At 39.6% G+C, this 27,246-nt stretch overlaps 1 protein-coding gene across 1 annotated transcript in view; it reads right to left on the bottom strand.

Annotated features, from left to right (window-relative positions):
- Nucleotides 1-8,973: 8,973 nt before the first annotated feature.
- Nucleotides 8,974-27,246, bottom strand: part of KDM4C (lysine demethylase 4C) — a 236,854-nt gene continuing 218,581 nt past the window's right edge. The window contains exons 20-22 of the mRNA XM_088537506.1: nucleotides 15,880-15,999; nucleotides 12,209-12,301; nucleotides 8,974-9,892 (exon numbers count right to left, since the gene is read on the bottom strand). Coding sequence (XP_088393632.1) covers nucleotides 9,716-9,892; nucleotides 12,209-12,301; nucleotides 15,880-15,999 — 390 coding nt within the window. The 3' untranslated portion in view covers nucleotides 8,974-9,715. The remainder of the gene's footprint in view (nucleotides 9,893-12,208; nucleotides 12,302-15,879; nucleotides 16,000-27,246) is intronic.

Genomic DNA, 27,246 nt, shown 5'->3' on the forward strand with positions numbered 1-27,246 from the left:
GCTTCCTCACCAAAATGATTTTCTAAAATAATGTCCTAAATCAATGTGCTGTGAGATTTGCTGTGTGTTGTACAGAGATACGTTGCATATATGGGGGAAGCACCTGGGGCTTTGAAGGATAACTTCATAACCAGTGGGAGAAAGCCATGCAGAAAAAAAAAGAGACTTTTTAATGCACTTGCTATTTACAAAATCTTCCTGAAACATGTTTTTAACATAAAAATGACCAAGCAATTAGTTTTGAATGACTTTTTCTCTGTATGTTGCCATGGAAAGACTAAAACTGTGTCTAGCAGGACTTATTTAGCAAGGGTTCCTGAGATGTTTTTGCTCTGGCTGAACTCTAACTCTAGAATCCCACCCTAACGAGTTGCAAAAGATTCAAAAGCAACAAATATAGCATTAAGAGCACATTAAAAATCTCAACGCACTCTGAAATAAGACAGAGGAAAACCTAGCCTTCATAAAAGAAACTCAGCATCAGGTTGTGACTGATATCACACTATTATACACCGAACTGTACAGTGAATAAGCATGTTTTTAGACACCCACTCTACCCAGACATATGACCATATGTTAAGCACAACTAGGGAAATGGGCCGCCAGAGACAGAGTTTCTAGTAAAGAAATTATACTGGCTAAGGGCTCTATGCAAAGCATAAAACATAAATTCCTGATAAGAAGAAAAGTAGCAAAATGCAAAGCAGTGTTTCTGCCATAGGGAATACCACGTAATTCACTAGAGAAAGTGGATTACATGGCCTGACAACAGCAAGGGGATGCCAGAGACTGTTCTTATAGCAGAACTAACTGTAATTGCTGCTTTGTTATAATTTCCACTGGGTCAAAACATGGTGGTGGCACAACAGAGGTCTTGGTGCTAAGCTCCATTTTAGCAAGGGATTTATTTGGGCTCCTATTTTGCATTTGAAAAAAAGATTCTGTTCTACATATAGGAAAAAGGAAATTCTCGTGCCTCCTTACTTCAACAGACACATCAGACGGTTAACAGTGATAATACTCACTGTGGGATCAAACCTGCCCGGCAGCTGCTAGAGCAGAGATGTGGGCACCTCAAACCTTGGCTGTCGTTGCACCTTTGGGTGCTAAGGTCCTAGTGTTGGGCAAGGGAGGGGAGAAGACAAGCTGAAGACATTGTGGAACAGGCAAAAACACCCGCTGCATATCCCAGCACATCCAGTAAGGTCTACAAAACCCCTCATGACTTTCTCCACAGCAATCAGAGACTGCCCTGGTCAATAACCCAGAGGCAACATTTCCTTTTCAACTGGAAAAAAAGTCGTTTGTGGCTAAGATCAGTTGCTATTAATCACCAAGATACCGCTTGGACTTACGTACCGGTAGTATTCTCCTCTGGGGCCTTTCTTAGTGGCTACTGTCATTTCCTTTAAAAGGCATCATGAAATTAATAACTCTGATGGCTAGTAATTACCCTCCTGGGGCTCCTCAATTGGTTTATGTGTCTTTTTAAAATATTAATAATTGACATCAATTTCTTCGCTACTATCTCACCCATTAATTTGATGGACATTTCACAGTGAAAGTGTCTACAATTATGTTTTCTGCTGTTTTTTTTTTTTCTCACAAAATGCCTACTGTTACACAGTTTTGAGAGAGTAACATAAATCAAAGTGCTGGAACTGGAGAACAATGCAAACAGATTATGGGTAGGGGCTGCACTCTAATATCTCCAGATGTGGACACAGCCAGGAAGAAGGTGATTTTTATCTGAGCACAGACTCCTCTTTGATGGAAGAACTGAAGAAGCTGCTGCATCTCAGACACCCGTACTCTCCCAGGGACACAGACCTCAGGGACTTCACCACTTGTTTTAACTCACCTTTTTTCAAGCGTTTCAAAACACTGAGAAGGAACTTCTCCACATGAGGGCATGTCTTCATCTTGCTCATTTTCTAAGCACACAGTGATATTTATATCACGGTACAAGTGGTAACCTATAACTCAAAGTTCCTTCTGCAAAGATTCACTTCCAGTTGCAGCAGCTGTCATAGGCAGGTTGTCCTTGCTTTTCCTTTGGCAGAAAGGATATATTGAAGAGCTTTATTTATGTAGCTGCTTGTGTAATGTGACAACAAGCCATCGATCACAATTCCCATTTTTGAAATATAAACACTTATTCATTCAACCCACATAATATCATATGTTCTCTAATTCCTCTAAGCAGAGGAAAGCCAGGAGGTCTGGTGAGGGACCGTGGAGGCATGAGAGAGATGAGGCCACCTCTGGATGGCAGCGGGGACACGCCGGGCTCGGAGCAGTCAGCCCTTTGGATCGCTCCACAGCCATCCATCCTGAATCCTGCTATGATGCCGCTTCATACACAAAGGACTCCAAGGCGTTCCTGGAAAACTCTGCTCTCAAAGTCAGCCGAGGGCTGACTACTTGGATCCCCCAGCTCATACCTCACCCATGAGAGGTCCTACCCAGCTGTGCAGAAATACCATGACTCACTCGAGCTCTGTGTCAAGCAGCTCGTTAGTTTTCAGAAGCTGAACCTCCTTCCCTTTATGCACATGTATTTTCAGGTACAAAGGCATACTATCAAACACCTCTAATCACCAGGGAGATGGTGGGAAAGAGCCACTGTAATGATTCCCTGGGATTTGTGGTAGTTAAGGAACGGAGGAGAGGTACTGCGTTTCATACAACATGCAATACCTTGCTTACAGGGACCAGGGTGTCAGCACTGTGAAAAAAAATAATACAGGATGTATCTCATGCTACTGGTAGAGCTGTGTGTATAGCTTAGATCCCCCTAATAATCTCCCTGGAATTCTAACTTGTTTTACCTCTGCCTTTCCCAAGTCCACTTTGTTTAATTTCCCTTTATGGAAGCAAAGAAATTTTGTACATATGTGATATCTTAACGATGACTAAACTGCAAGTTATCTACAAGAAATCTACAAGTTATTCCCCCTACAAGTTAATTTCACTTCTTCAGGAAGCCAGTGAAGACGGATATGCTGGTGTCTAATGCATGCTGGTCATTTATTCATTTCTGGTGGGCATTATTTTGTATTCAGGAATACAGTTTCATTAAAAGTAAAATTTGTTATGCTTATTTATTTATCATTTAATTTTTGCTGGTGCAAACATTGCCCTGAAATCCACAGTAAAAGAGGAATTTACGATTGATTTCAGTAGAACCAAGACGTCATTCCTTGTGTTACTGACCTGGATGTTTCTGTCATGAACAGAATCTGAAATATGGGGCATGTGAATAATTAAGTACTTAGCTGCTGGCAATCCCCAAGTGCTGAGCAAAAGGCTTGTAATGCATGGACACTGTTTGAACAAGAGAAACACACTAAACCAACATCTATTAGGCAACCTCCTTTAGGTTTGCCAAAGTCGTGGAACTGGAGCTCCCTCATCAGAGACCTCTGTCTTTTGCAGCTTAGCTCCACACCATTGTCAAATGAAGACAAAAATTTATTTTTTTCCTACCTGAAAGAAAAAAGTCAGATCTCCTTTCTTCACCTTTTGGGAAAAGAGGAATTGTGAACTGGGGGGGTTTAATCTACTAAAGTAGACTGGCAGAGAACAGAATGGCTCCAACGTTTTCTTTGAGAGTCTTTTTTACTGAATTGACAAAGCAACAGCATCAGCCCAGAAGTCTATCTTGCTGCTGTTTCCTCATCAGGTCAACTGGAGAAGAAAACGCAGAGCATCTTGTCTTCTGCTCTTCCTTCAGCCCAGCTAAAGCAAAGTTTCTCCTGTCTCTGGCTCCCATCCCTTAGCAGAGAAGCAAGACCGACATGCGGGACATCCTTGATCGCCACGTCAGGACTGCAATGAGATAACAGCCTCGTTCATTACTCATGACCACTGTCCATGCATGCAAAGAGGTGGGAGAGAGATTCGCGTTGCAGCAGCCTGCTTTTAGACACGGTAGCTTCTCAGAGATAACTTTTGTTCCTTTAACCTTCTCTCCTGAGTAATGCAGCATCCACTGTCATTACCTGTATCAAGAAAAGCCCTACAGGAACAGAGTGCCTTTTCTTCATTCCTACTTTAGCCACAGTACATCCCAAAGAGTCATTATGATGACTCTGTCCCACAATTTCAGCAGTCACTAGATCAACTAGATAACATATCAGGAAACTTCAAGCATGATAGCTCTTCTCCAGGGAAAATTCTGACCTTTGCTTTTGCCCTCTATCTCATTTTGCAATCCAAACTCTAACCTAACAACACAGAAATTTAGATGCACAGAAACTGGTCTTCCTAAAGGCTAGTGTAGAGAGAGGGAAAAAGAAAAAAAAAAAAAAGAGTGCATCTAAGAGCTGATCACATCTCGCTGCCTTTAGGGCCGTACAGCAGGACCAGATCCTTGGTAGAACACAGGAGAGTGACTGCTCCCCAGGTTCATGTAGTAATTGGTATAGGGAATAGCTGTCCTTAAGGGGAACCAGCCTGTAATTTGCTGGTACATTTCACAGCTATTTGCTTATCCCAGAGGGAATTTGAGCCGTTGGCATCCCGGGTTCTGCAGACCACATATCTTACTCAGACTCTGGTGCCTCCGTTGCTTCCCCATCCAGCTCCACGGATCCTCCCTGCCCACTTCACAGCTGCTCTCTGTCCTCCGTGCCAGGCTCCTTGTCCCTGCACAACGCCAGCGAGGAGGCGAGCAGGGCACCGGGAATGTGGAGACACGGTCTCCTTGTGCCTCCTGCAACGGGAGGATCAGAGGTGCCCAGTAAAGGCACCCCGCGTTGCAAGCCGGGAATGCCAATGGTGCTGGCTCAGGGATCGGACATGGAAAGCACGAGTCCAAGGACGAGAGCCCTTCCATGAACCCGCGCGTTCACGGCGGTGCGGAGCGGCTGCACCGCTACAGAAACGCTCCCAAACCTGCGCCTGATGCCCAACAGGCGCCCTGCGCCCCAGCAGGACCTCAGTCCATGGAATACAGGAAACACAGAGGCTCTCGGACAAATGGGAAGGGGAAATCCCTTAAAGACAGGTAAAATTAAGATTTGTCTCCCCCTAATCCTCCTCTTTCAAAAGACCAAACTGCTTAAAGCAGAATTCCCTCACTTTATCCCAGCACATAGCTGACACACACACAAAAAAAAGAGGACGGAAGGAAGGACGGAAGGACGGAAGGACGGAAGGAAGGAAGGAAGGAAAGAAGGAAGGAAGGAAGGAAGGAGCAGCTGTAAGAGATCTAAATTGTGAAAGTTACTAGTGACTGAAAACAGGCTTCTTGCGGAGAGCACGTTGGTGACTCCCAGCTCTGCCCACAGTTCTGGACACAGCAAAAATGTTATGTTCAACAGGAAAGTGTTGAGAACAGCATTTCGGCAGCCTGGCTCCAGGAGAGCTCTGCCTGCTGCTAACACGGTCACAGCACAGCCACAACCAAGGAGACAGTATATGCAGGAGCTCAGATGAACTCCAATAAAACCTCCATGCCCTGCCGTATCAGCACGCGTTTTATTTTTGCTACATATGCCAGAGAAAACTCCTTTCTGAGGGATTTGGAACTCAAGACTATCTCAGTGATGATGCTGAAGTTCGAAGGTGTGTGATAAAGTGTAGCAGGTAGTTTCTGATTGTTTTAAGAAGAAACCATCTTTGTGAGTGTGTGTAGGAAAGATCCTTCTTGTACACCATACTAAAGGTTCCTTCATACTAGTATGTTATTGGATAATATCATGAAATGCCTTAGGTTTTAATACAACAGAAATACACCATTACAAAATGTAGGGACTGGGAAAAAGAAAAAAAAAAACAAAAGATTCCATGACTCCTACCGAACTTCTCATTTTGCCTTCATCTCTTATCAAAGTTAACAGTTGTGACAGTGCCACTAAATAGGGGTGACTAACTCAAGCAGAGCAGGTAGCAAATGCATTTATTCATTATTTATCCCAATGATCATCCAAGCAAGATTTGGCTTATCAATTAACTTTCTTTTCATTTATGCTTTCTACTCTGGAGAACAGCCCAGTACCGAAAGGGTGTTATCCAAAAGGGAATATCTGTACAAATAGGGGCAGCTTTCGTGCTGCTATATTTTGTTTATAAGTATCAAGGTATCATTGATTTTTCTGTTACATAAAATTTGCTGTTTGCTTAGATCACAGCTGGAAAGTATAAACAAGCTTCAAAGCACAAAAAAAAATTGTAGGAATTTATCTATTTCTTCTTTTAATTGAAAAATTTTTAAGCACCATAGCACAACACAATATATTGTACCATTCCTATTAAGCAGCAACAAAATTGCTTTGCTATACAACAGTAAATAGGCTTCAAGAAAAGTAATCTAATTTTTATCTAATTCTAGTAATTTGATTTTATCAAACCTTAGCTATAGCTGTGGAAATCGTAGTCATAGTGCTGAAACGTTTTGCTTTGCAAATCGCCATAAAATCAACTGCTTCACACTCTTTGTTACTTTTGACATAAATGTGAATACAGTGAGAAACAAAAATGCTTTCAAGTACCGTAGCCTACCAAAACACAACTTTGTATGTTTCCACACTAATATACATGCACATACTTGCAGGATTTCTGAATGTGTGAAACAACTACTCTGCACCTCACATAATAAGAGTATAGAAAGAGCCTGGTTCCTCGTGCGCCTGATGTATACAGCTCCCTCTGCTATAGGAACTATGACTTTTTTCTTTTATCCTTGGAAAAAGACATTTGATACGGACATTTGCACGTATTTGGTGCTTGTGTGGGCAACTTCACTCTAATTCTGACAAAAGGAACTTCCCCTCACCAGGGGGCTTGACAAGGGGTAAGAGGAAAGCTCCTACTTGCCAGATGGAAGACATTCTGTTGGTTGTATTTTATTCTGCTTCTAAAAGTGGGACACAGGAGAGAGATTCAGGGTTTTCTTGCCTATTCCAAACTGGCCAAAGGGCCAAGGGACTTCGTCGGGGCCCCGTTCTGAGGCCTCCTGGTCCCTGGGGTGCTCAGCCCTTCGGGGTCCTCAGCTGCTCCCTGGTGTGGAGCCGGAAAGTCCACAGAACTGCAAGAACACATTAAAGCTGTAGGAAATACCCTTGTAGACCAGGTTAAGGCTGATACAGGCTGCAAGCGCCACAAGGTCCTGAAACAGGAGATCCAGTTTTACAGAGGTCTTCAAGGTGCAAAACTCAACGGCTTAAGTAATAAAAGTCCCACTATATTAAGTCTAACATCTCTCCCTACTCAAAACAGTAGTATTATTATTTGAAAAGTATCATGAAAAATCGTTCTTTCCAACAGAAGATACTTGACACAGCCACTTTCCACCCCAATGTCCTAAACACTGCTGTTTTGGGTTTCTAAGACAAATTCTCACTTTCCACTACTAAACAGTTCAGTGCTTCATAAAGAACCACAGCATTACTTCCTATTCAAATTCTGAAGCTATTTATTAGAAATCAAGACAATTATTTTTACAGGATGGGAAAAGGATCAGGCAAATAGTAAATAGGAATGTGAAAAACTTAAAAAAAATGAAGTTTACAGAACTTCAAAAGACTTTTTTTGCTAACAGAGACAGAGAGATGATTTCTGGAATGAGCCAAGTGATTTCTTTAAATCAGTACTTTAAAAGTCTTTTTCCCTCCCATCACGCTAATTAGCAAAGAACTTGAAGAAAAACATGTGGACTCCATTTTATGGAGAGTGGGTAATTTATTCACTTGGTTGTAACAGGTCACATCAGATGCAGGCGAAGAACACACATTTGGCTCCTCACCTCTGTAGTATCCTATGGGCTCATGTTTTTAACTACTAGCGTTCGTATACGTATTTTACTGATGTATAGCACTATATTCATGAATATTCATGAGGGATAATAAAACCATTCCTATTCAACAACAGTGTCATATAACAAACAGATTATTGGCTAGGTATAACTCTGAAAAAGACGGGAAGAATCCTGCATTTTGCAGGATTGAGCCCTCTGTAACATTGGTTTTTATTTTTCCTTTACAAATGGCAGAAAGAGCTCTGATACACTGAAATATGTCAGATAGCCCTCACTACACCCTGCTACCTTGATAAAGTGTTCTCAATTAGAAATGCATTACAATTGTCACAGCTAAGCAATTTCTTTGAGAATAAAGGGATGGATTCTGTGTGATTTCATGGAACAAAAAAGACAGTATCACAGAAAACCTAACACAGAAAAATTAAATTGTCAATTGATATGTCTCATAGTAAATGAAAAGATTTCATTTCTACTCTAAAAAAAAACAGGAATAGTCATGCAAGGGCTACACAGAAACAAAATATGTATGCCTCAACATATAAAGGACTAAGTTTATCATACAAAAAAATCTTTAGATCTATATATCCTTTTTTTTTTTTTTTTGTGAAACAGCAGTGTTCAAATATAAATTGGATTTTGAGAGGGCTTTTTTTTCCTTGCAGCAGACAGTCAGAAATCCTGCTGATGGGCCGATTTACAAAAAACAGATGATGTCATTTTGATAAAGCTCTATTTAGCTTCATATACCCAAGTGTTTCAGACAAATAGGCTGGAAATACATTCAGAATTTCTGCTTTCTGTGAAGCATTTAGAAAGGTCAAGATCAAAAAGACAGAAAGGAAACAGAAAAGAAATCGAACTACAGTAACTATTAAGTTACTGGTTTAACACTAACCATTGTGTGTATTCTGTGTTGTGCACATTGGTATAACATACACTGGAGTTGGTTCTTGACTGATAATTACATCAACAGACACAATATAGGAAGCAAAAGAACATTATTTATTAAGCATTATTACATTGACAGATTCCAATTTTAAAAGGAAGACCATTTTATATTAATTCAAAACTATCCTGTTAAGCATATATATTTAAACTCTAGTTTTACATACACATAATGAAAGAAAACTTTATTTTACAAACAGCTATTTTAATAGGCTTTATGAAAAACGTTTAAAAATAACTGCCAAAATATCCATCTCTAAATATACAAAATCCCCTTGCTGTGCTGAAGATTTCTTTCTCAAAAGCCAAAAAAATATTTAATTCAACAGCTGATTCCACATCGATCCCCACTGAAAGCAGTAGTGATATAAAAATGTAAAAGCACTGTACAAAGTAAATAAGTACAGCTTTTGTAGGTCTTAATAATTCACATACTTGTATTTGTTTTAAAAATGTTTTATAAAAACTGCTTTTATTAAACTTAACATCCTTTCCTATCTGCAGAAAAAAAAAAGTAGCCACTAAAATTATCCCCGGCTACTAAAGCTTCTCCTTTTCTTTGGGAAAAAATAATACAGTGGATTTTACATTTGCTACTGGATTTCCTAGAACTTGAATCTTCTCCTATACCATTGGGAATTTTACCACTGACTTCAGTGGAAGCAGGACTGAAAGTTATCTTCAGCATTTAACTGTGCAACTCCTCTTAACCTCACTTGATCTCCCTGTTTCACATTGTAGAACTGACACAAAACTTGTAATACATTAACTGACGAAACCATAAATAGAGCACTTGAACTTAGTAGGTTGATGTATGGGCTAATCTGCTGTAAAATCAAGTGTCCAAAAAAATGAAAACCAGTTTAATAGGCTTGAAGAGATGCGATCTTCAAATGGTGCATCATGCTGAATGCTCTTTAACCAGCTGTAACCTGTTGGGGTCTTTGCATCACATCTGTCTGTGCATGTGCTCGTATGTGTCTGTGTGCGACTTCACAGCATCCTCTATAGCCCTTTTTGGCATTTTTTCTGGAACGAGCTTTTCAGGAACATGCGGTATCCCGGGTCATCCACATATTCATTCTTAAAACGGGAACTCAATACTCTCTGCCTCTTCTTTTCTCCCTGAATTATATCCGCTCCATAAAACGTATCTTCAAATCTCATGTTAGAGGCTGTAGACTAAAATGGGACATTAATTACACATTCAGTTTCATACAGGTCATCGCACTCTGATGTATTCTAGGAAAGTTACATGGAAATACATCTATATTTCATTACATTGCTATCAAGTTAGCTGTAATTTTGCTTATAAAGCCATACTAGCATTTTCAGCAAAATGCGTCCATGTTAAATACACTCTTCAGTGAATTTTCTTTACTGTTTAGCTTTTACATGTACGTTATTTAATTCTCTAGATATACCCTTTTCCTTAGAACCAGGTGACTAATGCCAGGAATCTTCCATTCCCTCCAGAGACGAGGGATCGCTCCCACCGAGGGTTAAGAAGAGCTACCCGGAGGTGGTGCCATTGCTCACCCGGCCCATTCCCAACTGCACCAGCTCCGTTTTCCTCAGGAAGTTGTAGGCGTAGGGCACCGTGAAAAGGGCTCTGCCCATTGCCTAATCTGCAAATAGGAGTTACAGGCTCAGGGTAGAGCACCTGGGCATCAATGGAAACAAAACAGTAACGGCAAACTGCAAGCCAATTTAGGGAAATTTAAAAAAAAAAAGAGAAAGCAGAAATTTTGGGAGGAGTTCCCGATATTGGAATCAATAGTAAAACTCCCAGATTTAGAAAACGCGTGATTTAAAAAGTGTCACATATTTCAAGAAAGGAAAGGAATATTATAAAATACCTTTAAACTTCACCATCTTCAGCACAGAGGTGAAGGCTAAGCAGAGAATTTAAAAAATCCGAAGGAATCCTAGGAAATCATGCAGAGGTCTGAGCACAGGCTGGGGTTTGTTTTATTTAGTTGACTAAATTTAATGTTTTTAAACTACACTTAACTCGCATAAAAAGTTAATGGTGTCGCACACAAAAATAAAATATCGATCTATAAAAATGCCATTTTAAAAAGAATAGCATAAACCTAGCTATATCTGTATTGTTATTCTTAGTGAAATGCAACAGTAAAATAGATTTACAGAACATCTAGTTAATTATAAATGCCTTCTACAAATAGTCTGTAAAAACAATAAATGGTAATGGAACCTTTTCTGAACATAATGAAAAATCCCATAATGAAAGAGCCAGGTGGCTCATTTAATATTTTTAAAACCATCTATCTCAACCCTAGATGGTTAGGACACTGTAAGATGAGTGCACTTATCCCAAAGAAATTGACAGAGCATCTTACTCAATAATATTTGATCTGGCACCTCTGCTTAGAAAGAGCACTCATAATTTTGCTCAAATTGAGAGAACAGAGCATCCTCCTGGGTGAACATCACCGCAGCGAGCTGACAGCCTCATGTGTCTTCATCTCTGGTGCCCTGCTGTCCTTGCTGCCCCTTCCCCTGACCCACGAGCTTCTGACATACCCCATGTCCACCCAGGGATACCTGGTGGGACCTGACTGCAGGGACACATTGCTGATGACGGCAAGAGAAGGGGCAAGAGGCACCGAAAGTGAAGGTCAGCCTGAAATCTGCTTCAGCCACCTCTGCCCCTCCGTGCAATGCCGTGTTTAGTCCATGGCATTCATCCAAGCAGGCATGCCCCAGGACATACTGTAGTGGATTAGATGTACAACATCAATCACAAGGACAGGTAGCAGCAAATTCCTGTCTCTTCTGCCAGCAGAATATCAGAATTTGGCCCTGTGAATCTCACTTCTTTTCCAAATGTCATATATTTGAACAGCTATCTTGCATGTGTTGTTTGAAACTGCAGGAAACCGAGAAAACATAGGGAAGAGTTGGCTTTAAGCCAAACACTACTGAAAGGATGGTGAGTCCAGACATTGATTTGATGAGTTCTGATCAGGTACTTACCTTCCTAGGACAAGTTAATTGCATTTTTATTAAATTCAGTGCTTCCAAAATCACCAAGTTCTGAGCACACGGGAAGTTTAAAACAGCATTATGCATATTTCATAAGCATACATTAAAAAAATGGTACGTCTGTCAATTCAAAACAGTTTCCTAACTTGATCCTTCATGATATGACAGATGTTCTACCAAGATGCTCCCTTCACGAAACAAGGGAGCATATATCTAGCATATAATAATGATATTGCTATATCATTATTTTATCTGATAATAGCAGTTATTTGTACTGGAAGAACAACTGTTTGTACTATCACCTGTATATATATGTGTTAATTGTTGTGCTAATTTAGCAAGCCATATTACTTTAAAATAATTATCATGAGGATCACTAAAATAATATGGATCTTTGTCTGTTTTAAAGGGAGGATGCAGAAGGGTGGCCAGCCTTACTGCCACTTTAAATACATAAATACCAACAAGGCATCATCTGCAAATACTCACAAAACGTGCTTTTACTCTCTTAGGCAGCTCTTCATCTAGCGTGTAGATCTCTTCTCTCTTCATTGCTATTTGCGAACCATCTTCAAACTCAACCTAATTGAAAAAAAGGGGAACTTAAAAATACAGGAAGTTTCTGAGAATATCTCTGAACAAACACAAACGTGCAAATACTGAAGATTTATATGCAAATATTTTGTTATCTGTTTTAGAAAGGTACAGTTAGGATAAAAGAGAAAAAAAGTAATTTCTGATAAATTACAACCCAGTATAACCACTACTCAGTCTAAAGAGCAAAAATACTTCATGATCAACAGTAACATTCAACATATTGAAAGTTTATTAGATTAAAGAATCCAAACAGTAATAGCAGACAACACTATTTTGTAGGAGTGGCACATTAAAATAGCTATTAAATAGTTTCATGTCTTTTTTAATTTCCCTTTTTTCACTTATTTCTAACAAATAAAAAAATAATTTTAACATCCTATGCTTCAAGGTTGAGGAAGACCATGTCAAAAGAAAGAAAGTATGAGTGACAACTAAGGAAATACCAGTTAACAGAATTTCATTGAATCTGATGGAATTTCTTTAAAATGCTCTGTTCAGAAGATGAAAAGCTTTATCATGCTTAGGTTTAGATTTAATCCAACATGAACCCCGTTAGCAGAAAATGAAAAAGGAAATGTAACTAGGTGTGGGGAATGTTAAAATGCTGAAGCTTTGAAGCATTTATACCTTTTCAGTAGCTGCTGACTTTTTTTAATACTTCATCTAACAATAGTGAATTTCATCTATTATCCATGACTGTAGTTTCAGTTCCTACCGAAACTGTAGTTTAAAAAAAAAGAGTTTAGCAAAAAGTTAAAAAAAGTCCCATCCATAGGCATCTTTAATGAGACCACTTGAATGACAACAGACTTAGACTGGAAGGATAAGAATAAACATTAACTTCTCAAAAGTATTATCATAGACAAACATGAAAAATCATGTATTTGAACTCGTAAATTCACTGAGTTTTGCAGGTTCAAAGTAAAACCTTGCCATGAAGTTTTAAGCTACTACTTTTAAATATACTGAATAATCTTGGATTAATCGTGAACAGCTGAAAAAAAAAATGGCATATCCATTACCAACAGTCAGGGTAGACATCTATAAGCTATTAACGTATTTCAAAGCAGGATTTTTAACAGCAATTTAACAAAGAAGCACAAATCTGGAATGCATTCAAAATCCACCCAGCACAGAAGTGCAAAGGAATCTTTGCTCCTCTCTGCTCCCCAATGGGCCCTAAACCCACAGACCTAGTCTGTCAGTACGATGTTACAGAACTTGAAAGTCACTTCAGCTTAAACTTGCTTAAGCAAATGACAACAATGCAGCTATTTTTCACCAGGGCATAGGATGCCCCTTATGTTACTCGTGTTCCTTGCTACATAAAACATTTGGCAATATATTTTTTGCATCCCTGCCAGAAGAAGTTGGCAGGAAATAATCTCTGATGACTCCATGAGATCAGAAAATCACTTCCTGAACGGGCAATCTTTTTGGTTTCACTCATACTGCAGCAAGAGGCAACTGCTTCAAATCAGAGAATCTGGCATGTGAGATATATTGAACATTTACAATGAAGAGTAAATGGAGTTCCTTAAGCTATATTTTAGAATGCCACACTGGAAATAAATTTGCAGTACTGTTAGAGGCAAACATGAAATTTCCAGACTTTCAGCAGTATCATGATTCATGCAAAATGTTAACCCACCATCTCTAATAGCTCCAATTTAATACAGACTACAGATATTATGCTCAAAACAGTAATTTTATCTAGTGGTTTTTTTTCACTTTTGTTATTGTACTGTAGTTTCTGCAGCATGTTATCTCCACGAGATCTTTTCATCTCAGGACATTATAAACTAAAGGCTCAGCTGAAATTGCTAGAAAGCAATTAATAGGGTGAATGAATGATTCAGTCATCTCCTAGAATTCTGAAGCACTTTGAAAACAATCAAGTCCATGATTCTGAAAATCACCATGTCACTAAAAATGATCACAACACAGAAGAAAGATGCCAGATCCTAACAATTCATCTTAAGGCAAACACATGCTACACTTAGCATGTATAAATTCCGCTTTGGAATTGTGAGGCAAAACAGTTTCGCAGACCTCCAGCTAGATAACAGGAATGCTGGATCACTGTGTTGGTTCCTGCATGTAGAGCTGCCATCATGTTCTCTGCAAGCAGGTCACAAATGTGGTGTTACAGTAGCTTCCTACCCTGTCCTGAAGATTGAAATACTTGTTCCAGTGCCATCTGGACTCCCTCTAATAACTGCATTTCCCCTAGGGCAGGGGTTGCTACAAGGCAGCTTACTCGAGGCTCCCATCATTGTTATGCTGAGGAACTCGGAACCTTTCTGAATCTCCTTATGCTAATCCATTTTCCTTAAATTAATCCGATTTCCTTACACTGTGTTAGAGGTCAAAAATAAGACTAAGAAGTTCCATTTTGCTACACTGGTTTTTTCCCATATGAGAGATAACAACAACATTCATCTAATCTACCTTATTCCTCGGAAGACAAAATGTTTAAAAGATTAAATGCTTTGGAGATTAACATAACTATAGAACAACCATCTTTATATTTTATAAAGAACTTTTCACCTTCACGACATAATACAGCCATTAAACATAAGGGAAGAGGTAAGATTTAGAGACTAGCTCAAGAGATCAGGCACTTAAGGACTCGAGTTCGATTGCAAGTCATTGGCAAAGTGAGAAGGTCACCGCAGCAAGTCATTTAGCCTCTCTGTGCCTTAATTTATCTACAGATACAACAGTAAATTTGCCATTTTTCTAGAGTAATGTGAGGCCCTCAGATGAAAAGAGTTACATAAGTGAAAATGATTATATATATATATGAATGAAATGTACCTAGGCTCTTGTTCTTTCCGAAGTGCTATTATTACTGTGATTGTTTTATTGCAGTTTCAACCATTCAGTCGGGTGCTCAAAGCTGCTGACTGATTTTTCTCAAAGGCAAGCATATAAAAAACAACGATTATGTCTCTGAAATCAAAAATCAGCTTTTTGCCCTTGCTGACGGTGCTCTGTTCCCTAGTTCGTTTGCTAAGGGTAAAGCATGCCTTAGATTTTGTGTTAATTAATATGGAAGTGCCATCAGATGAATAAAAATGGGGTTATTTGCACTCTTCTTTTCACTGTCTTTCATCCTATCCTTTTTATGAAATGCCCAGGGCTGAATAGTCACATGTCACTAATTACATTCATGTAATTAAATAATTACCTGGCATTAAATAAAAGTAAATAACCTAGCGAAAATAACAAATGTCATCTTGCCACCTTTATGTACCACCTGTTCCACCTTGTAAAATGAGGACTATTGACTAATGCTAAGCTCTTACTAAACAAGCCATTTTCTTCCTTTCATAAGAACAAATGAAACCACAAATCCCAAAGAGCGTCCCATGCTTATTAATGTTTCAGACAGCTGTTGGTGTGGGCACATCAGTATTTATCAGTTACAACAGCATCCACCCGCCTGCCTTCTGCAGCTCTCAAGCTGTGGCTCATCACTCCAGCACTGCAGCAGGACAGGAAACCCACGATAAAGACATCTGGGAAAGAGGCACTCGGTAGTAAACACAGACACCCACCTGGTACATGTGAGCTATGTTGGTTCCCAGGTACTTTGCACCGTACAGCTTTCCATCAGGCCACTTCACCTGGACAACCTCTCCCTCGGCTGGTGGACCCAGTTTTAGGCAATCTCTGCTCTATTTACAGACAACAACAGGTAGTAAGTCAGTGAGTGAGATACTTCATCGGGAAACTAACAGCAGCAAACTCCTTTATTTCAGCTGGATAATTGGATAAGAGTTATTACTATGGGTGTTTCAAGTTTTATAGTTTTGCGAATAGACTAGCATCCTGCTAGCCTTTATAAAAAGGAAGATAGTGACCATAGAAACCCTCCCTTAACAGCTTGATGTTGCACTGGTAGGACAACAAATGCCTAAATTAGGCAGCTATCAGCAGCTGTGCTGCATTTCCCCAAATTCATTTCTATCACACTTTGAAAATGAAGATCGCTAAAGTGCAATTGCATATTTGTAACACTCTTTCTACTACATATTTAAGTAATTTATATTTTGTTAACAGCAGTGCATTTTTGCTAACTTTACTGCCTGAAACATAGTCATGACTGATTAAACTACAAATGGTGACAATGGCAATGAATGCTTTCCTCAGTTGATGGAGGAACATGGAGACTAAGTGTTTATGGCAAGGCACTTTTTTTTTCTTTTTTAAGAAGATATCAGGCAGTTTTTTCCTGTGTATTAACTTGGATGCTGGCAGAGAAACAAGCTGTCTTTTTGACTATGTAAGGAAAATACATAAAATTGGATTATACTCTCAGTAATTCATCAGTGTTTAGCTTCAGCTTCAAACAGTTTCCATCCACATGTAAGCATAAGCAATAGGTTTGACACAGTATTGGGTTGTTTCTGTGCATTTGAAGCCTGTGAGGGAAGGAAAAGGCAAAGATACTTACCGTTAGCTTTCAAATGTAGGCCAGGGGCTAGGAGATACTGTGGGAAAGCACACTGGTTTGCAGGCATGGGTGCGTATTTTAGAAAGCACCCTTAAGAAGCACGTTACTTGCAGGAACAAAACGGAGGGCAATTGCAGGAGCTTGCTGCGTGTATAGGAGCAGCACATTTCATGCTCACTGCCTCACATCCCTCTCCTTTGCACCAAGCAGCCCATCTGCAGAGCACACCAACCTCAGACCCGTTGCAACAGCAGTCCCCGTCAGGAGCAGAAAAACTCATGGCCTTAGGCTTTCTGATGAGGCTACTAGTATATGGTATTACCTCAGGCTGCTGCAGCACTACTGCCATTTTTGAAGTCTCGTATTTATGCAGAGCAGTTTCCGAAAAAAGTATATTACTGCTTTCATGTATTTCTGAGTTCAGCAGGCACTTCAAACTGACCTTGCCAATCATTATGACAAAGAACAGAAAAACTGAGAACAAAAACATGCCAGGAGTGACAAAAAAGAGGTAATAATCCTTTTTAATATTACCTTGTTACCATATCAGATTAGTCAATGCAGGCCTTATAAACTGATTTTAATCATCTTAGTTTCTGTAAATTAATTTGATCCAAACCTTGAGAAAAGTAATGAATAGCTGGACTTTCACAGAAACACGTGTTCTTGCGGATCAGATGCCCCCGAGGGCCCCTGTGGCCCCTCCGGACCTTTGGCAAATGGACAGTTCTACACTATGACCTGCTTGTCAAAAATGTATCCTCTCAACCTCATCATCTACTCAGTGAGTCTACCCCCTTCTAGTAGCTGTCATTACTGCACTACCCCTCTCTTCATCACACAGAGAAGGGAAGGAAGGGCTACTGCCTGATTTTCAGCAGTAGAATAATTTAGTGTTTTATGCAAAGATTGTGGTAGGAAAGGACTGTCTTTGGTCTGTGACTACATATATCAGCCAAAGTTAATTTACAGAGGCTCTTGTCTTGACAGTAAGCTAGGTACTGAGGTAAACCAGGAAAGAAATTACTGACATAGCCCAAGTGGGGAAAAAAAAATCATTTTCTTTTTCAGAGTGTTTTTTCCCCATCAGTGAGGAAGGGAAGCAAATAAATGAAAAAGATCAAAAGGCTGTTGTAAGGAAATTAATATCACTTGAAAACAAATAGTTCTTTTTCAGTTAAATGTATGAAAAGTAAGAAGCTCTCAAAAAGAAAAAAAAATCCCTGAATACTGGGAATGGACAAAATGCTGACCACTGAACACGGCAGCAGAATTAAATTTTATTAGCCTTTATTTTCTGCAATTTTTTGCTTTCAATAATCAATTTATAATTCAAAGTTTGATCTTTTGGGGGCTTAAATGGAATATTACCATTCCAAATCTCATTCACTGTCTCGGGCGAATGAGAAATATGATTGTTGAAGGAGGGAGTAAATCAGCAGATGCAAGATTGTGTACACTTATCGTAACAATAACATTGTTCATTATCGTTCAAGAATTTATTTAAAAAGAAGCAGCGAAATCTGCTGCTGAAAGATGAAAGATGAAAGTGTAGCCTGTAAGGCATTTTGGATAAAACTAACTGCAAGAACATATTTAAAATCATTGCTAGTAAATGGTCCCATTCAACATGAAATAATGCAAATATCAGGTCATCGAGCAAATTCATTGAATCACATGGTTCTGGTTAATTGTTTTGATGATAGCATAAAAAGTAATCCCATCCTGATTCAAAAGAAGATACACTGTGATGATGAAGGACCCAGAATCGATCCTCCCAGCGGACGATGCAGACTAATACATCTGGTCCTAAGAGCTGTATTTTGCCTCCTACTCACACTATGGCATGAGCATTGTGTGGAAGCTCTCGTATCAGGGAGAAAATCATTTTCCTCTTGATCAGATCAGAACATTTTTTGCAGAAGATTATTAACCCCCCGTTCTTACAGCTGTTCTTCTACACTGGGCTTAACAGCGAGGAGGAGAATGAACCACTATATAAGAAGATTTGCCACTATCTGAAGCGGTAAGCTACTATCTGAAGACCCTCCTACACAGCTGATGAATATCCCTGGCCATGCGTTTGCCCTGAGAAGAGTCCTAAAACGTCCAGATAGGTAGAGCTATTAAATGAACACCAAGATTTCGTTTTCAGTTAATACAAAAATAAAGGTGGAAAAATGAAAAGATACCGACAAAAAGCTGTACCTGTATTTGCGGTATACAGAATAAAGTGGGAACATTGCCTGTGAACAGTTTGTTGAAGTTTACTCCTCTTTACCACTAGCCTATCTGAAGAGGGATGAATTTTCTCCTTGAGGCTGCACTGTTTCATGAACCTGAGGTGTTTATTCGTGAGTTGGCATATTTTGTAAGACATCTCCTTTAACATGCACAGTAGCCTCTTCCTGTTCTGTGCCACTCCATCTTTCTGGAACTTGTTAAGTCATTTCCAGGTCCACCATATGAAAACATTCATCTACATCATTCGCAAACTCACAAGATGAAGCAAACAGCTTTCATCAAGCATTAACCAAAGGAGTAAACATCATCAGATGGCACCCATTTACATCAGCAAGCGGTCTACCCTGCCAACTTCTATCACGTGAGTAACCTCAGTAACTTTACTTTCAGCAAAGCTAAGAGGATGGCTTATCTGTGTAACTGACAGCAACAGTGCTGATCCCAGTTATTTTTCAGATCTTTGTTTTAAAATATATTCTAAATAAAAGACCTTTATTTGTTTGGACTATCTTCTAATTGCAGCATTTTTCTCAGTATTGCTTACTAAGAACTAATCTTTCCACCGCCTAAACATTCCTAGGTTTTACTTGTTGGTTTGGTTCTGTTTGCAAAACAAAGCACAATATCGCGCACTGTTTATTCAAACTCTTTTCAATATGATATAAAGGATGTGACCAAAACAGGGCTAAAGCAACTGCTCGAAGTTTGGCTCTTTCAACAAGCTTTGTGAGCTAGAATATGCTTTTAACATAATTTGGCAATGAAAATTTTAGTTGCCTATATTTTAGACATTTGAAGTCAACCATTATGAGATATTAAAACCCTCTAGGAATACATCTTCCGAGCATTACACCACAGTCTTGCACGAAGACCATGCAAAACCCCCTGTTGCTGTACTGCTGCTGTTTAAATCCAAGGGTTCTTGAATTCCCTTGTGCTTGTCTTCAGCAGCTCAGCAAGGAGGGACACCAAAAACGCAGAGGTAAGCAGCGACCAGACCCCTAACATGCCATGTGAGGCAGACCCAGCACATACTGTTCCCTCCCTGACTCACAGTGTTACAGATTTTCAGGGGCTATGGTACAATATTTTAATCTTCTTCACGGAAGACTGAAAGCTGATAATCTAGCCCTGGGGTTTTAAAGATCAAAGAGAAATAGATACCAAGAAGATGAATTAGAGCTAAATCATACTTTTTTAATTACAATAAACCTGGCCTTCCTATCCTGCCTATCATCTCCTTTTTTATTTTTACTACCGCTCATCATGTGTCTGTTTGTAATTTATACATAGTTTTAAAAGAAATTATGACATAAAAACTGCCCATTTTCCATCATCTGCCACTTTGCTTAAACCCATAACAATGGCTCAGACTTCAGTATCAGTCAATCTAACCACTATTTGTGTGGAGCGAGACATCATATTGACTCATCTGAACTTTTATAATTAGAAATTCCACAGTTTCCCGACAAATAACTTAAAAAAGCACACGTGGTCTCCAAAACTGATGAACCAATACCATTATCCTCTTCTTCTGGGAACACAAATTCAATAATAAGCAAATAACATCCTGGAATTAATCATGGAATTCATGAAACTTTTATGGAAACAGCTACTTAAGACAGCATTAAAGGAGATGTAAAAACTGCATCTGATTTTCACTGATAGGATTTCAAGTGAAGTGTCCCTAGATCCATAATCTGTATCAAAATGGTCGGCCTGATGGTTGGGTTTAGCACAGATGCAGTCTCCTCACCAACTCCAGTTCAACTGCAGACACCATTTAGAAGTATTCTCCTCAAATGAGGCATTGAACTCAGGACACCTACCATGAGGCAGTGTAGGGATGTGTCTCACCTAGTGCCCACGTGGAGGAAGGAGGCAGAACTTGCCCATGGTGGAGCTGAAGCCTCAGCAAGACCATTGTGCCTGGGCACCAGGTCAGTCTCTCTCTCCTGTGCTCACATTACCCCGCCTAGGACTAACTTTGGACTTTGGTGCTAGTGACTAAGCTTCCATAATCATGCTTACGAGGGACTGGTTTACAGACAGCGTGATCGACACGATTACAGTAACACCTCTGGTTTAGAAAACCCCATCATACAGACAAATAATGTACTGCAGCTGGAAACGGTGACTAAATTTATCAACACCATTAAAATGGAGGCGAAGTAAGGAAACTCCCTAAGCTACTAACTATGTCAGAAGACTCAACTGTGTTTTTCTTTGAGAAACATATAGTACACAGTACTTATGCAAATTGTTTTTTCTTTTTTTTTAATAGGTTTCATGTGTTCCAAGACATTCTGAATGAAAAGTAGAGTGGTAGCTAATGTGCCACAGTTAGGAGTTTTATCTAAACAAGAACAGCTTTTTACAGAGCACATTTGCATTTGAAAGAGCAGGCCTGATTCCCAGTGGTGCAATTCTGGTTTTGAATTGGTATAAATTCACTGAAATCACCAGATTAACAGAATACTGACTGGAATTCAGCAAATTTAGTCTTGGATCACAAGTGAAAACAGAATGCACAGTATAAAAATAATTCAAGCTTGTCCTTAAAATGGCAGTGAATCTGCTCCTATACAGTGAATATATGCTTTCATATATTCACTTTCCCTTCACTCAAGGGAAAGTCAAGTAGAATACGCATTCATGAATGCAGTCCAAGAATTTTCTTAATTTCTGTTTAACTTAAAAAGTTGCTCTTCCTACTGCTAGGGATCTTTCAGCAAAACACAAATAACACAAGTCCAAGCCTAATGCCAGATGCAGAATTGCCCAAAGGATCACAGTTCTAGCCCAAAATGGAGAATGTGGTTTAGGAAGTCCAGGATGGCATCATGCATGAGGAGGAGCATGGAGGACTCTCACGAAGCTCTCACTAGCACAAGGGGCTCTTACGTGGGGATAAAACTTGGTGTGAGCCGCGTTGGGAAGGTTGGGCTGGCAGAGGCACCAGGGTGCACTGTGCCTGACTGAGGTGCAAGGCCTCCTTCCTTCACTTTCCAGGTACAACTTCCTACAGCAGACCTGTAGCAGCCACACAGTCCCACCTTGTATCCTGCCAACAGGTAAAAAGGTCTAAAGTTCCAGGCAAATCTACTGCAGTGAAAGGAGCGCAAGGATCAGTTCACGTCCTTCTTCTGCTGTTGCCCCTGCCTCGGGATTTAATACACATAAAATGCTCCTCTTTTCTTCCTCTTCTCCCCCCACCCCAGCTTAAAACATACGGCAAGTCGGGAAATAATCTACTTCTGAAATGCACAGTAAATGGGGTAAAGCAAAATACCTGAACCTCTCACAATTCTCATTTCCTCAAGAAAAACACAAGTGAGAGAGAAACGATGCTGTTTCTTTGCTCCAGCCATTCTCAGTTCACCGCTAGAGTTCATGTCCAAATCCCACACTTTCACTGTGCTTTTGGTGATTCGGGACATGGACGTACCCTCACCTTGCAAGCGGAAGGAGTGTTTTAATCCATTTCTATCCCTCAGCTGCTGCTGCGCTGCAGCCATGTTATCTGCAGCTGCTAAGTAGTGGATTAGCTCCCATTTTGTTTCTGCGGCGGAGCGGTGCGGGTATTACCTCCAGCTCATCGGAAAACATTATTGATAAGGCCCTGTAAAGCATTCCACTATGAAGTGGGAAGCACATTATACACAGGAAACTGTGTAAAGATAATACTTACATTTGAAGATTTAATTTGCCCTAGTGTATATGCTATATGCTTATCTACTGAACTGCCTGTCTTGTATAGCAGGAAACTAAGAAGAAAACCCAAAACCGAGAGAAAAATTAATTCTCCTCTACATCCTAGAGTAAACAGAAAGAAAGGCTGTTGAATCACTACAGTTACTGTGCTGTACAACAAGTTTCAGATTAGAATCAGATCCTTACACCTTCCGAGGTTTTTGCAACCTCAAGAGTTAAAAGATAGGAGTATCCACCCTCCATGTGCTTAAGACTGTGTTTTTAAAGAAGTTTAACTTAGTATGACTAAAATTTCAAACCCAAGCACTAGTATTCAGAGCCCATAAACAATGATTTTTACATGGAAAGCACAGCATTCACAACTACAAACATGTACTTTTTGGAGTATTTCACAGAAAAAGGTGTGCAAAATACTACACAATTCTTACAAATCCGTTCAACAGAAAGAAAAACCCAGGTTTTCTCTTCACAGACATGTCAGGCAGTTCTCAAACTTGCTTTCCAGAATTTTTCAGAATTCTTTGGTCTATTTCCAGTCATGAGAATTACTGAATGGAAAATTCAATTATCAGCAGGTAATTTTAAAATGCTGCAAAAGAATTCTTCATGCTGAAGATGTGTCTTTGTTGAGACATAATAAAAAGGTTGCCAAACATATTATTATTATTATGCAATTCTTTTTTTTTCCTGCATCAGGCAAGTAGTTCTCACAAGTTTATGACTACATTTATGCCAGCCCCAACCTATCTTCTAAGTTCCCTTCAGCTATGCATTACTTATTTTCCTATTTTACAGTCTCAGAAATGACTGGTAATGGTCAAACTGCAGAGCACCCAAGGCAGGTACAGACTGCCCGAAGGAGTGTGACTTCAGCTGTTCTAACTGGCTTAGCTGTTCTCCACAGATTTACATACTAGTACAATAAAAATGAACAATAAGCTATTATTCACTGTCAGATGTCTAAGGGATCTTTCACGGGTATAAGAAAGTAGCTAACCGCTGCTATTTCAGGTTGTGATTTGAACAGGTAGACAAGCAGAAAACAGTTGTCAGAAGAGGTAAAGGGAGAAAGGTAGGCAGAAAAGAAACTGCAAGAAAAATAAATCTGGAATCATCTTAGTCTTTTAGCTGGCCAACCAGGTTTGAGGACAAAGAAGAGTTACATTATTTGTTTTCTTGGGCAGATTTTCACAGAATGCAGTATTCTTAAGAGAAGATTATGATGAGAATCAAGCCCTCTGTATGTTTTATACTCACTTAGACACTCATGGAATGACCTAAGCACTAGCCCAGTGTTTACAGATGTTTGAGCAAAATGGATATGCAGCAGTACTATTCAGGCATATAGCAGTTGAGATACTGATTAAGCTGTCCACACAAGGTATCACCTTGATCTCTGGGTCTCTACATCTAAACTTAATACACGGATTCCCTTTTAAGGGTCTCTCTTGCCACCAACTTTAGAAATGACATTATTTTCTCTGCTAGTGAAAGCCGGTGGAGTCATCAGGAACTCAGGTCATTACAGAGAATTTCTTGTCAATAAAAATGCACCTTTTTTTGAAGCTACATCACCCCAAGGGTGCTGCCTTAGCCCACAGAACACCATCCTCCACTTGCAAAAACTTCCATCCATGTTATGTCACTTTTTGTTACCAAACTACTGTATCCTTCATCAAGTCACGCTGCTGTACTGTATAATGCTCCTTCCTTTCTAAGGCTGTGGAAGAAGTAATTTCTGGAGGACTGCCAGGCTTCATCCCATTGGTGCTTTATCTCAAAGGCAGATGAGATAAATTTGTTCTGTCTCTCAACAGTCTATCACACAGAGAAAGGAATAATATCCTTGGGACAATCTGAATCCAGCCTGACCCCTATACGTATACTTTGCCCCAATTAGTTCACCTCATCTTGAGTAACTACTGAGATTATAAATGCCAATGCAACTTCAAATACCTGCCAGGTATCGAGGCCAGGAAGGATCATTTAGCATCTCAAATAGCCAAGAATCAGCAAGAAAAATGGGATAATTGGCAAGCCTAGACACACACTGTGTGTATACATTAGAGTGCAGGTCAGCAGTTGTTGAAGCTTTCATTTCATAATTTTTTAGGGATGTCAAGTGAGCATTTGAGGGCAAAGACAGAGGCAGAGGATTGCAAAGAAGGACCCTAGCTGCGAAAAGTCTTTTTTAAATAGCTTCTCAAATTGCCTTGCTATTATACTGGCAGGTTTTTGTTCAAATGCTAGTAACTAAAATGTGCTCCATTCTATTACAAAGAAAGCAGAGGATAATAATTTGGGGCTTTGTGAAATTTAGGTGCATGCTTTAAGCAGTTGTAGCCTTCTTGATAATTTCAGTGATGTATTTTTGCTGTCAAAGTTCTAAATAGCCGCGTTCCTCCCTTCATTGCCACTGGTGAATTTCAAGTATTGATAGACACAGAAAGATAGAGCTTAATCTTCACCATTCTTTTAATACTGAAGGCTCTCTTGGGCCCACTATGGAAAGAAGGTATTTGCATTCATATCAGCATAATTTTGTTAAGGGCTCTGGGTATCACTGCTGGCATTTAGAAAATCCACGTCTTGATGAGGGTTTTCTTCATGCTTAGATTTGTTCAGACAAAGCAGCTTCCATTTCAAAAAAAGGTAGCAGACGAATATATATATATATAAAATATGTATATTCATGTATATATTTGGCGTATCTTGAACAGACTGAATTGATACATGCAAAAATAATATTTTTGTTCCTCTTTTTGACAGCCTCAGCTTTTGTTTGAATTCTGTTTCAAACTGAGCTACATACATGCTTTCAAAGATTTTTTTTTTTTTTAGATATTAGCAGGCTCACAGAAAATTTCAGTAATAAAGTTCTGAAAAGCAAACACATCGGATTTTTGAAAACAGCTACCAAGTGCAAGTGCAAGTCCAAACACTCCTAACTTCCACATCTCTTAAGATGCCCTTACTTCTAAGGGACATTTACAGCACGTTTTATACGCTATACAATTTATAACCTGAATACCATTCCACATTAATTAGTGAAGTCCATTACCCTTTGGGCTGTGGCATGTTAGCTCATATTACAGGCTGCCCAGAGAGGCTGTGGAGTCTCCTTCTCTGGAGATCTTCCAAACCCACCTGGATGCCACCCTGTGCCACGTGCTCTGGGTGTCCCTGCTGGAGCAGGGGGTTGGACTAGATGATCTCTAGAAGTCCTTTCCAACCTCAGTCACTCTGTGATTCTGTGATTCACAGATCAGGATCAGAGCCCTCCCAAAACCAGACCTTCTTGCAGAGTTACTCTTATGCTTAACTCCACAATTTTTTTTACTTCCTTTTAGTTTGTTTTTTTAACTATATTTGTTGTTAAGGTATTTTGACAGATACAATACATACAGAAAGATATATACATAGAAACTCCCCTATCTAAATAATTTTGGTCACTCTATTCACACCAGGTAAACTGCCAAGCTGCTCTAGCAGAGCTATGTCCGTCAGATATTTAAAAAAAAATAAAAACAAGCAAAAAACAAGCAACTTTGGGAACCCCTCCCTAACTGGGCTGCAGCGGGGGCATCCTGCCCGGTGCAGCATCTGTTATCTGATCCCTGGCCCACGGGGTCCTCCAGGTGCTGAGACAGGGATTTTGTGACCTGCTCTGGAGCATTACCGGATAATCCTCCAGCAAGGGGCAAGTGGCACTCGTACCTGCTGTTGGTAGCACTTACTGCGGATCGCAGCAAATGCACTCACTCCTCGCTCGCGTGCCTCTATGGTTAGACCAGCTGCTGGGGCTGTTGCCCTATTTCCTGATGGATTTTATGTGCTATCCTCACCACTGCCCTCTTTCTGTGCTGTATACAGAGTTTTCCGTTTGTTTTCTGTAGTGGAAATCTGCACATGTACATTTTTTTGTATCCTCTCATGCTTATTGAAAGGCTGAATAGTTTGTTCATCACCAAACTAAGTAACGGGCTTTAATACTGCAGTTTAAGAGTGATTTTTGTAAATTCTGACAGGGTAGAAATGAGATACAGCACCCAAACAATAGCTCGAAATAAGAAAGTAGAATATAGCTATACCTATTTGGCAATGCCAAATCTATTTAGCAAATGCTAACATAAATCAAGAAGAATACATATGAGAACAGTGTATATGCCCTGCTTTGGTAGTTATTGAATATTTACCTCCACACAGAGTTTCATGAAGGAGACTAAAATTTCCCTGCTCCCTATTTTCCTCCTTTAAAATAAATCACTGTGTCTGCACACTGAAATACCAGTCTATTGTGAGATGAGCTGAAATTTTGTAGAGGATTCAATGCACACTGGAAAAGCGGAGAGCTCCTGCTATCTTTGTGAGTTAGTTGAAAAGTGAAAACAGATTACAGAAATAAATTCTTCAATAGGCAGCAACACGGCTTTCACACCAGATTTGATGAGTAAGTCCTCCCAGTGGCACTAACACCTGATACGCACATTGCATGGATTAGCAAGTTTTA

The sequence above is a fragment of the Tinamus guttatus genome, unplaced genomic scaffold, assembly GCF_059628265.1.
Source record: "Tinamus guttatus ecotype Peru unplaced genomic scaffold, ASM5962826v1 Tinamus_guttatus_pri_ptg000794l, whole genome shotgun sequence".
Taxonomy (NCBI): Eukaryota; Metazoa; Chordata; class Aves; order Tinamiformes; family Tinamidae; genus Tinamus; species Tinamus guttatus.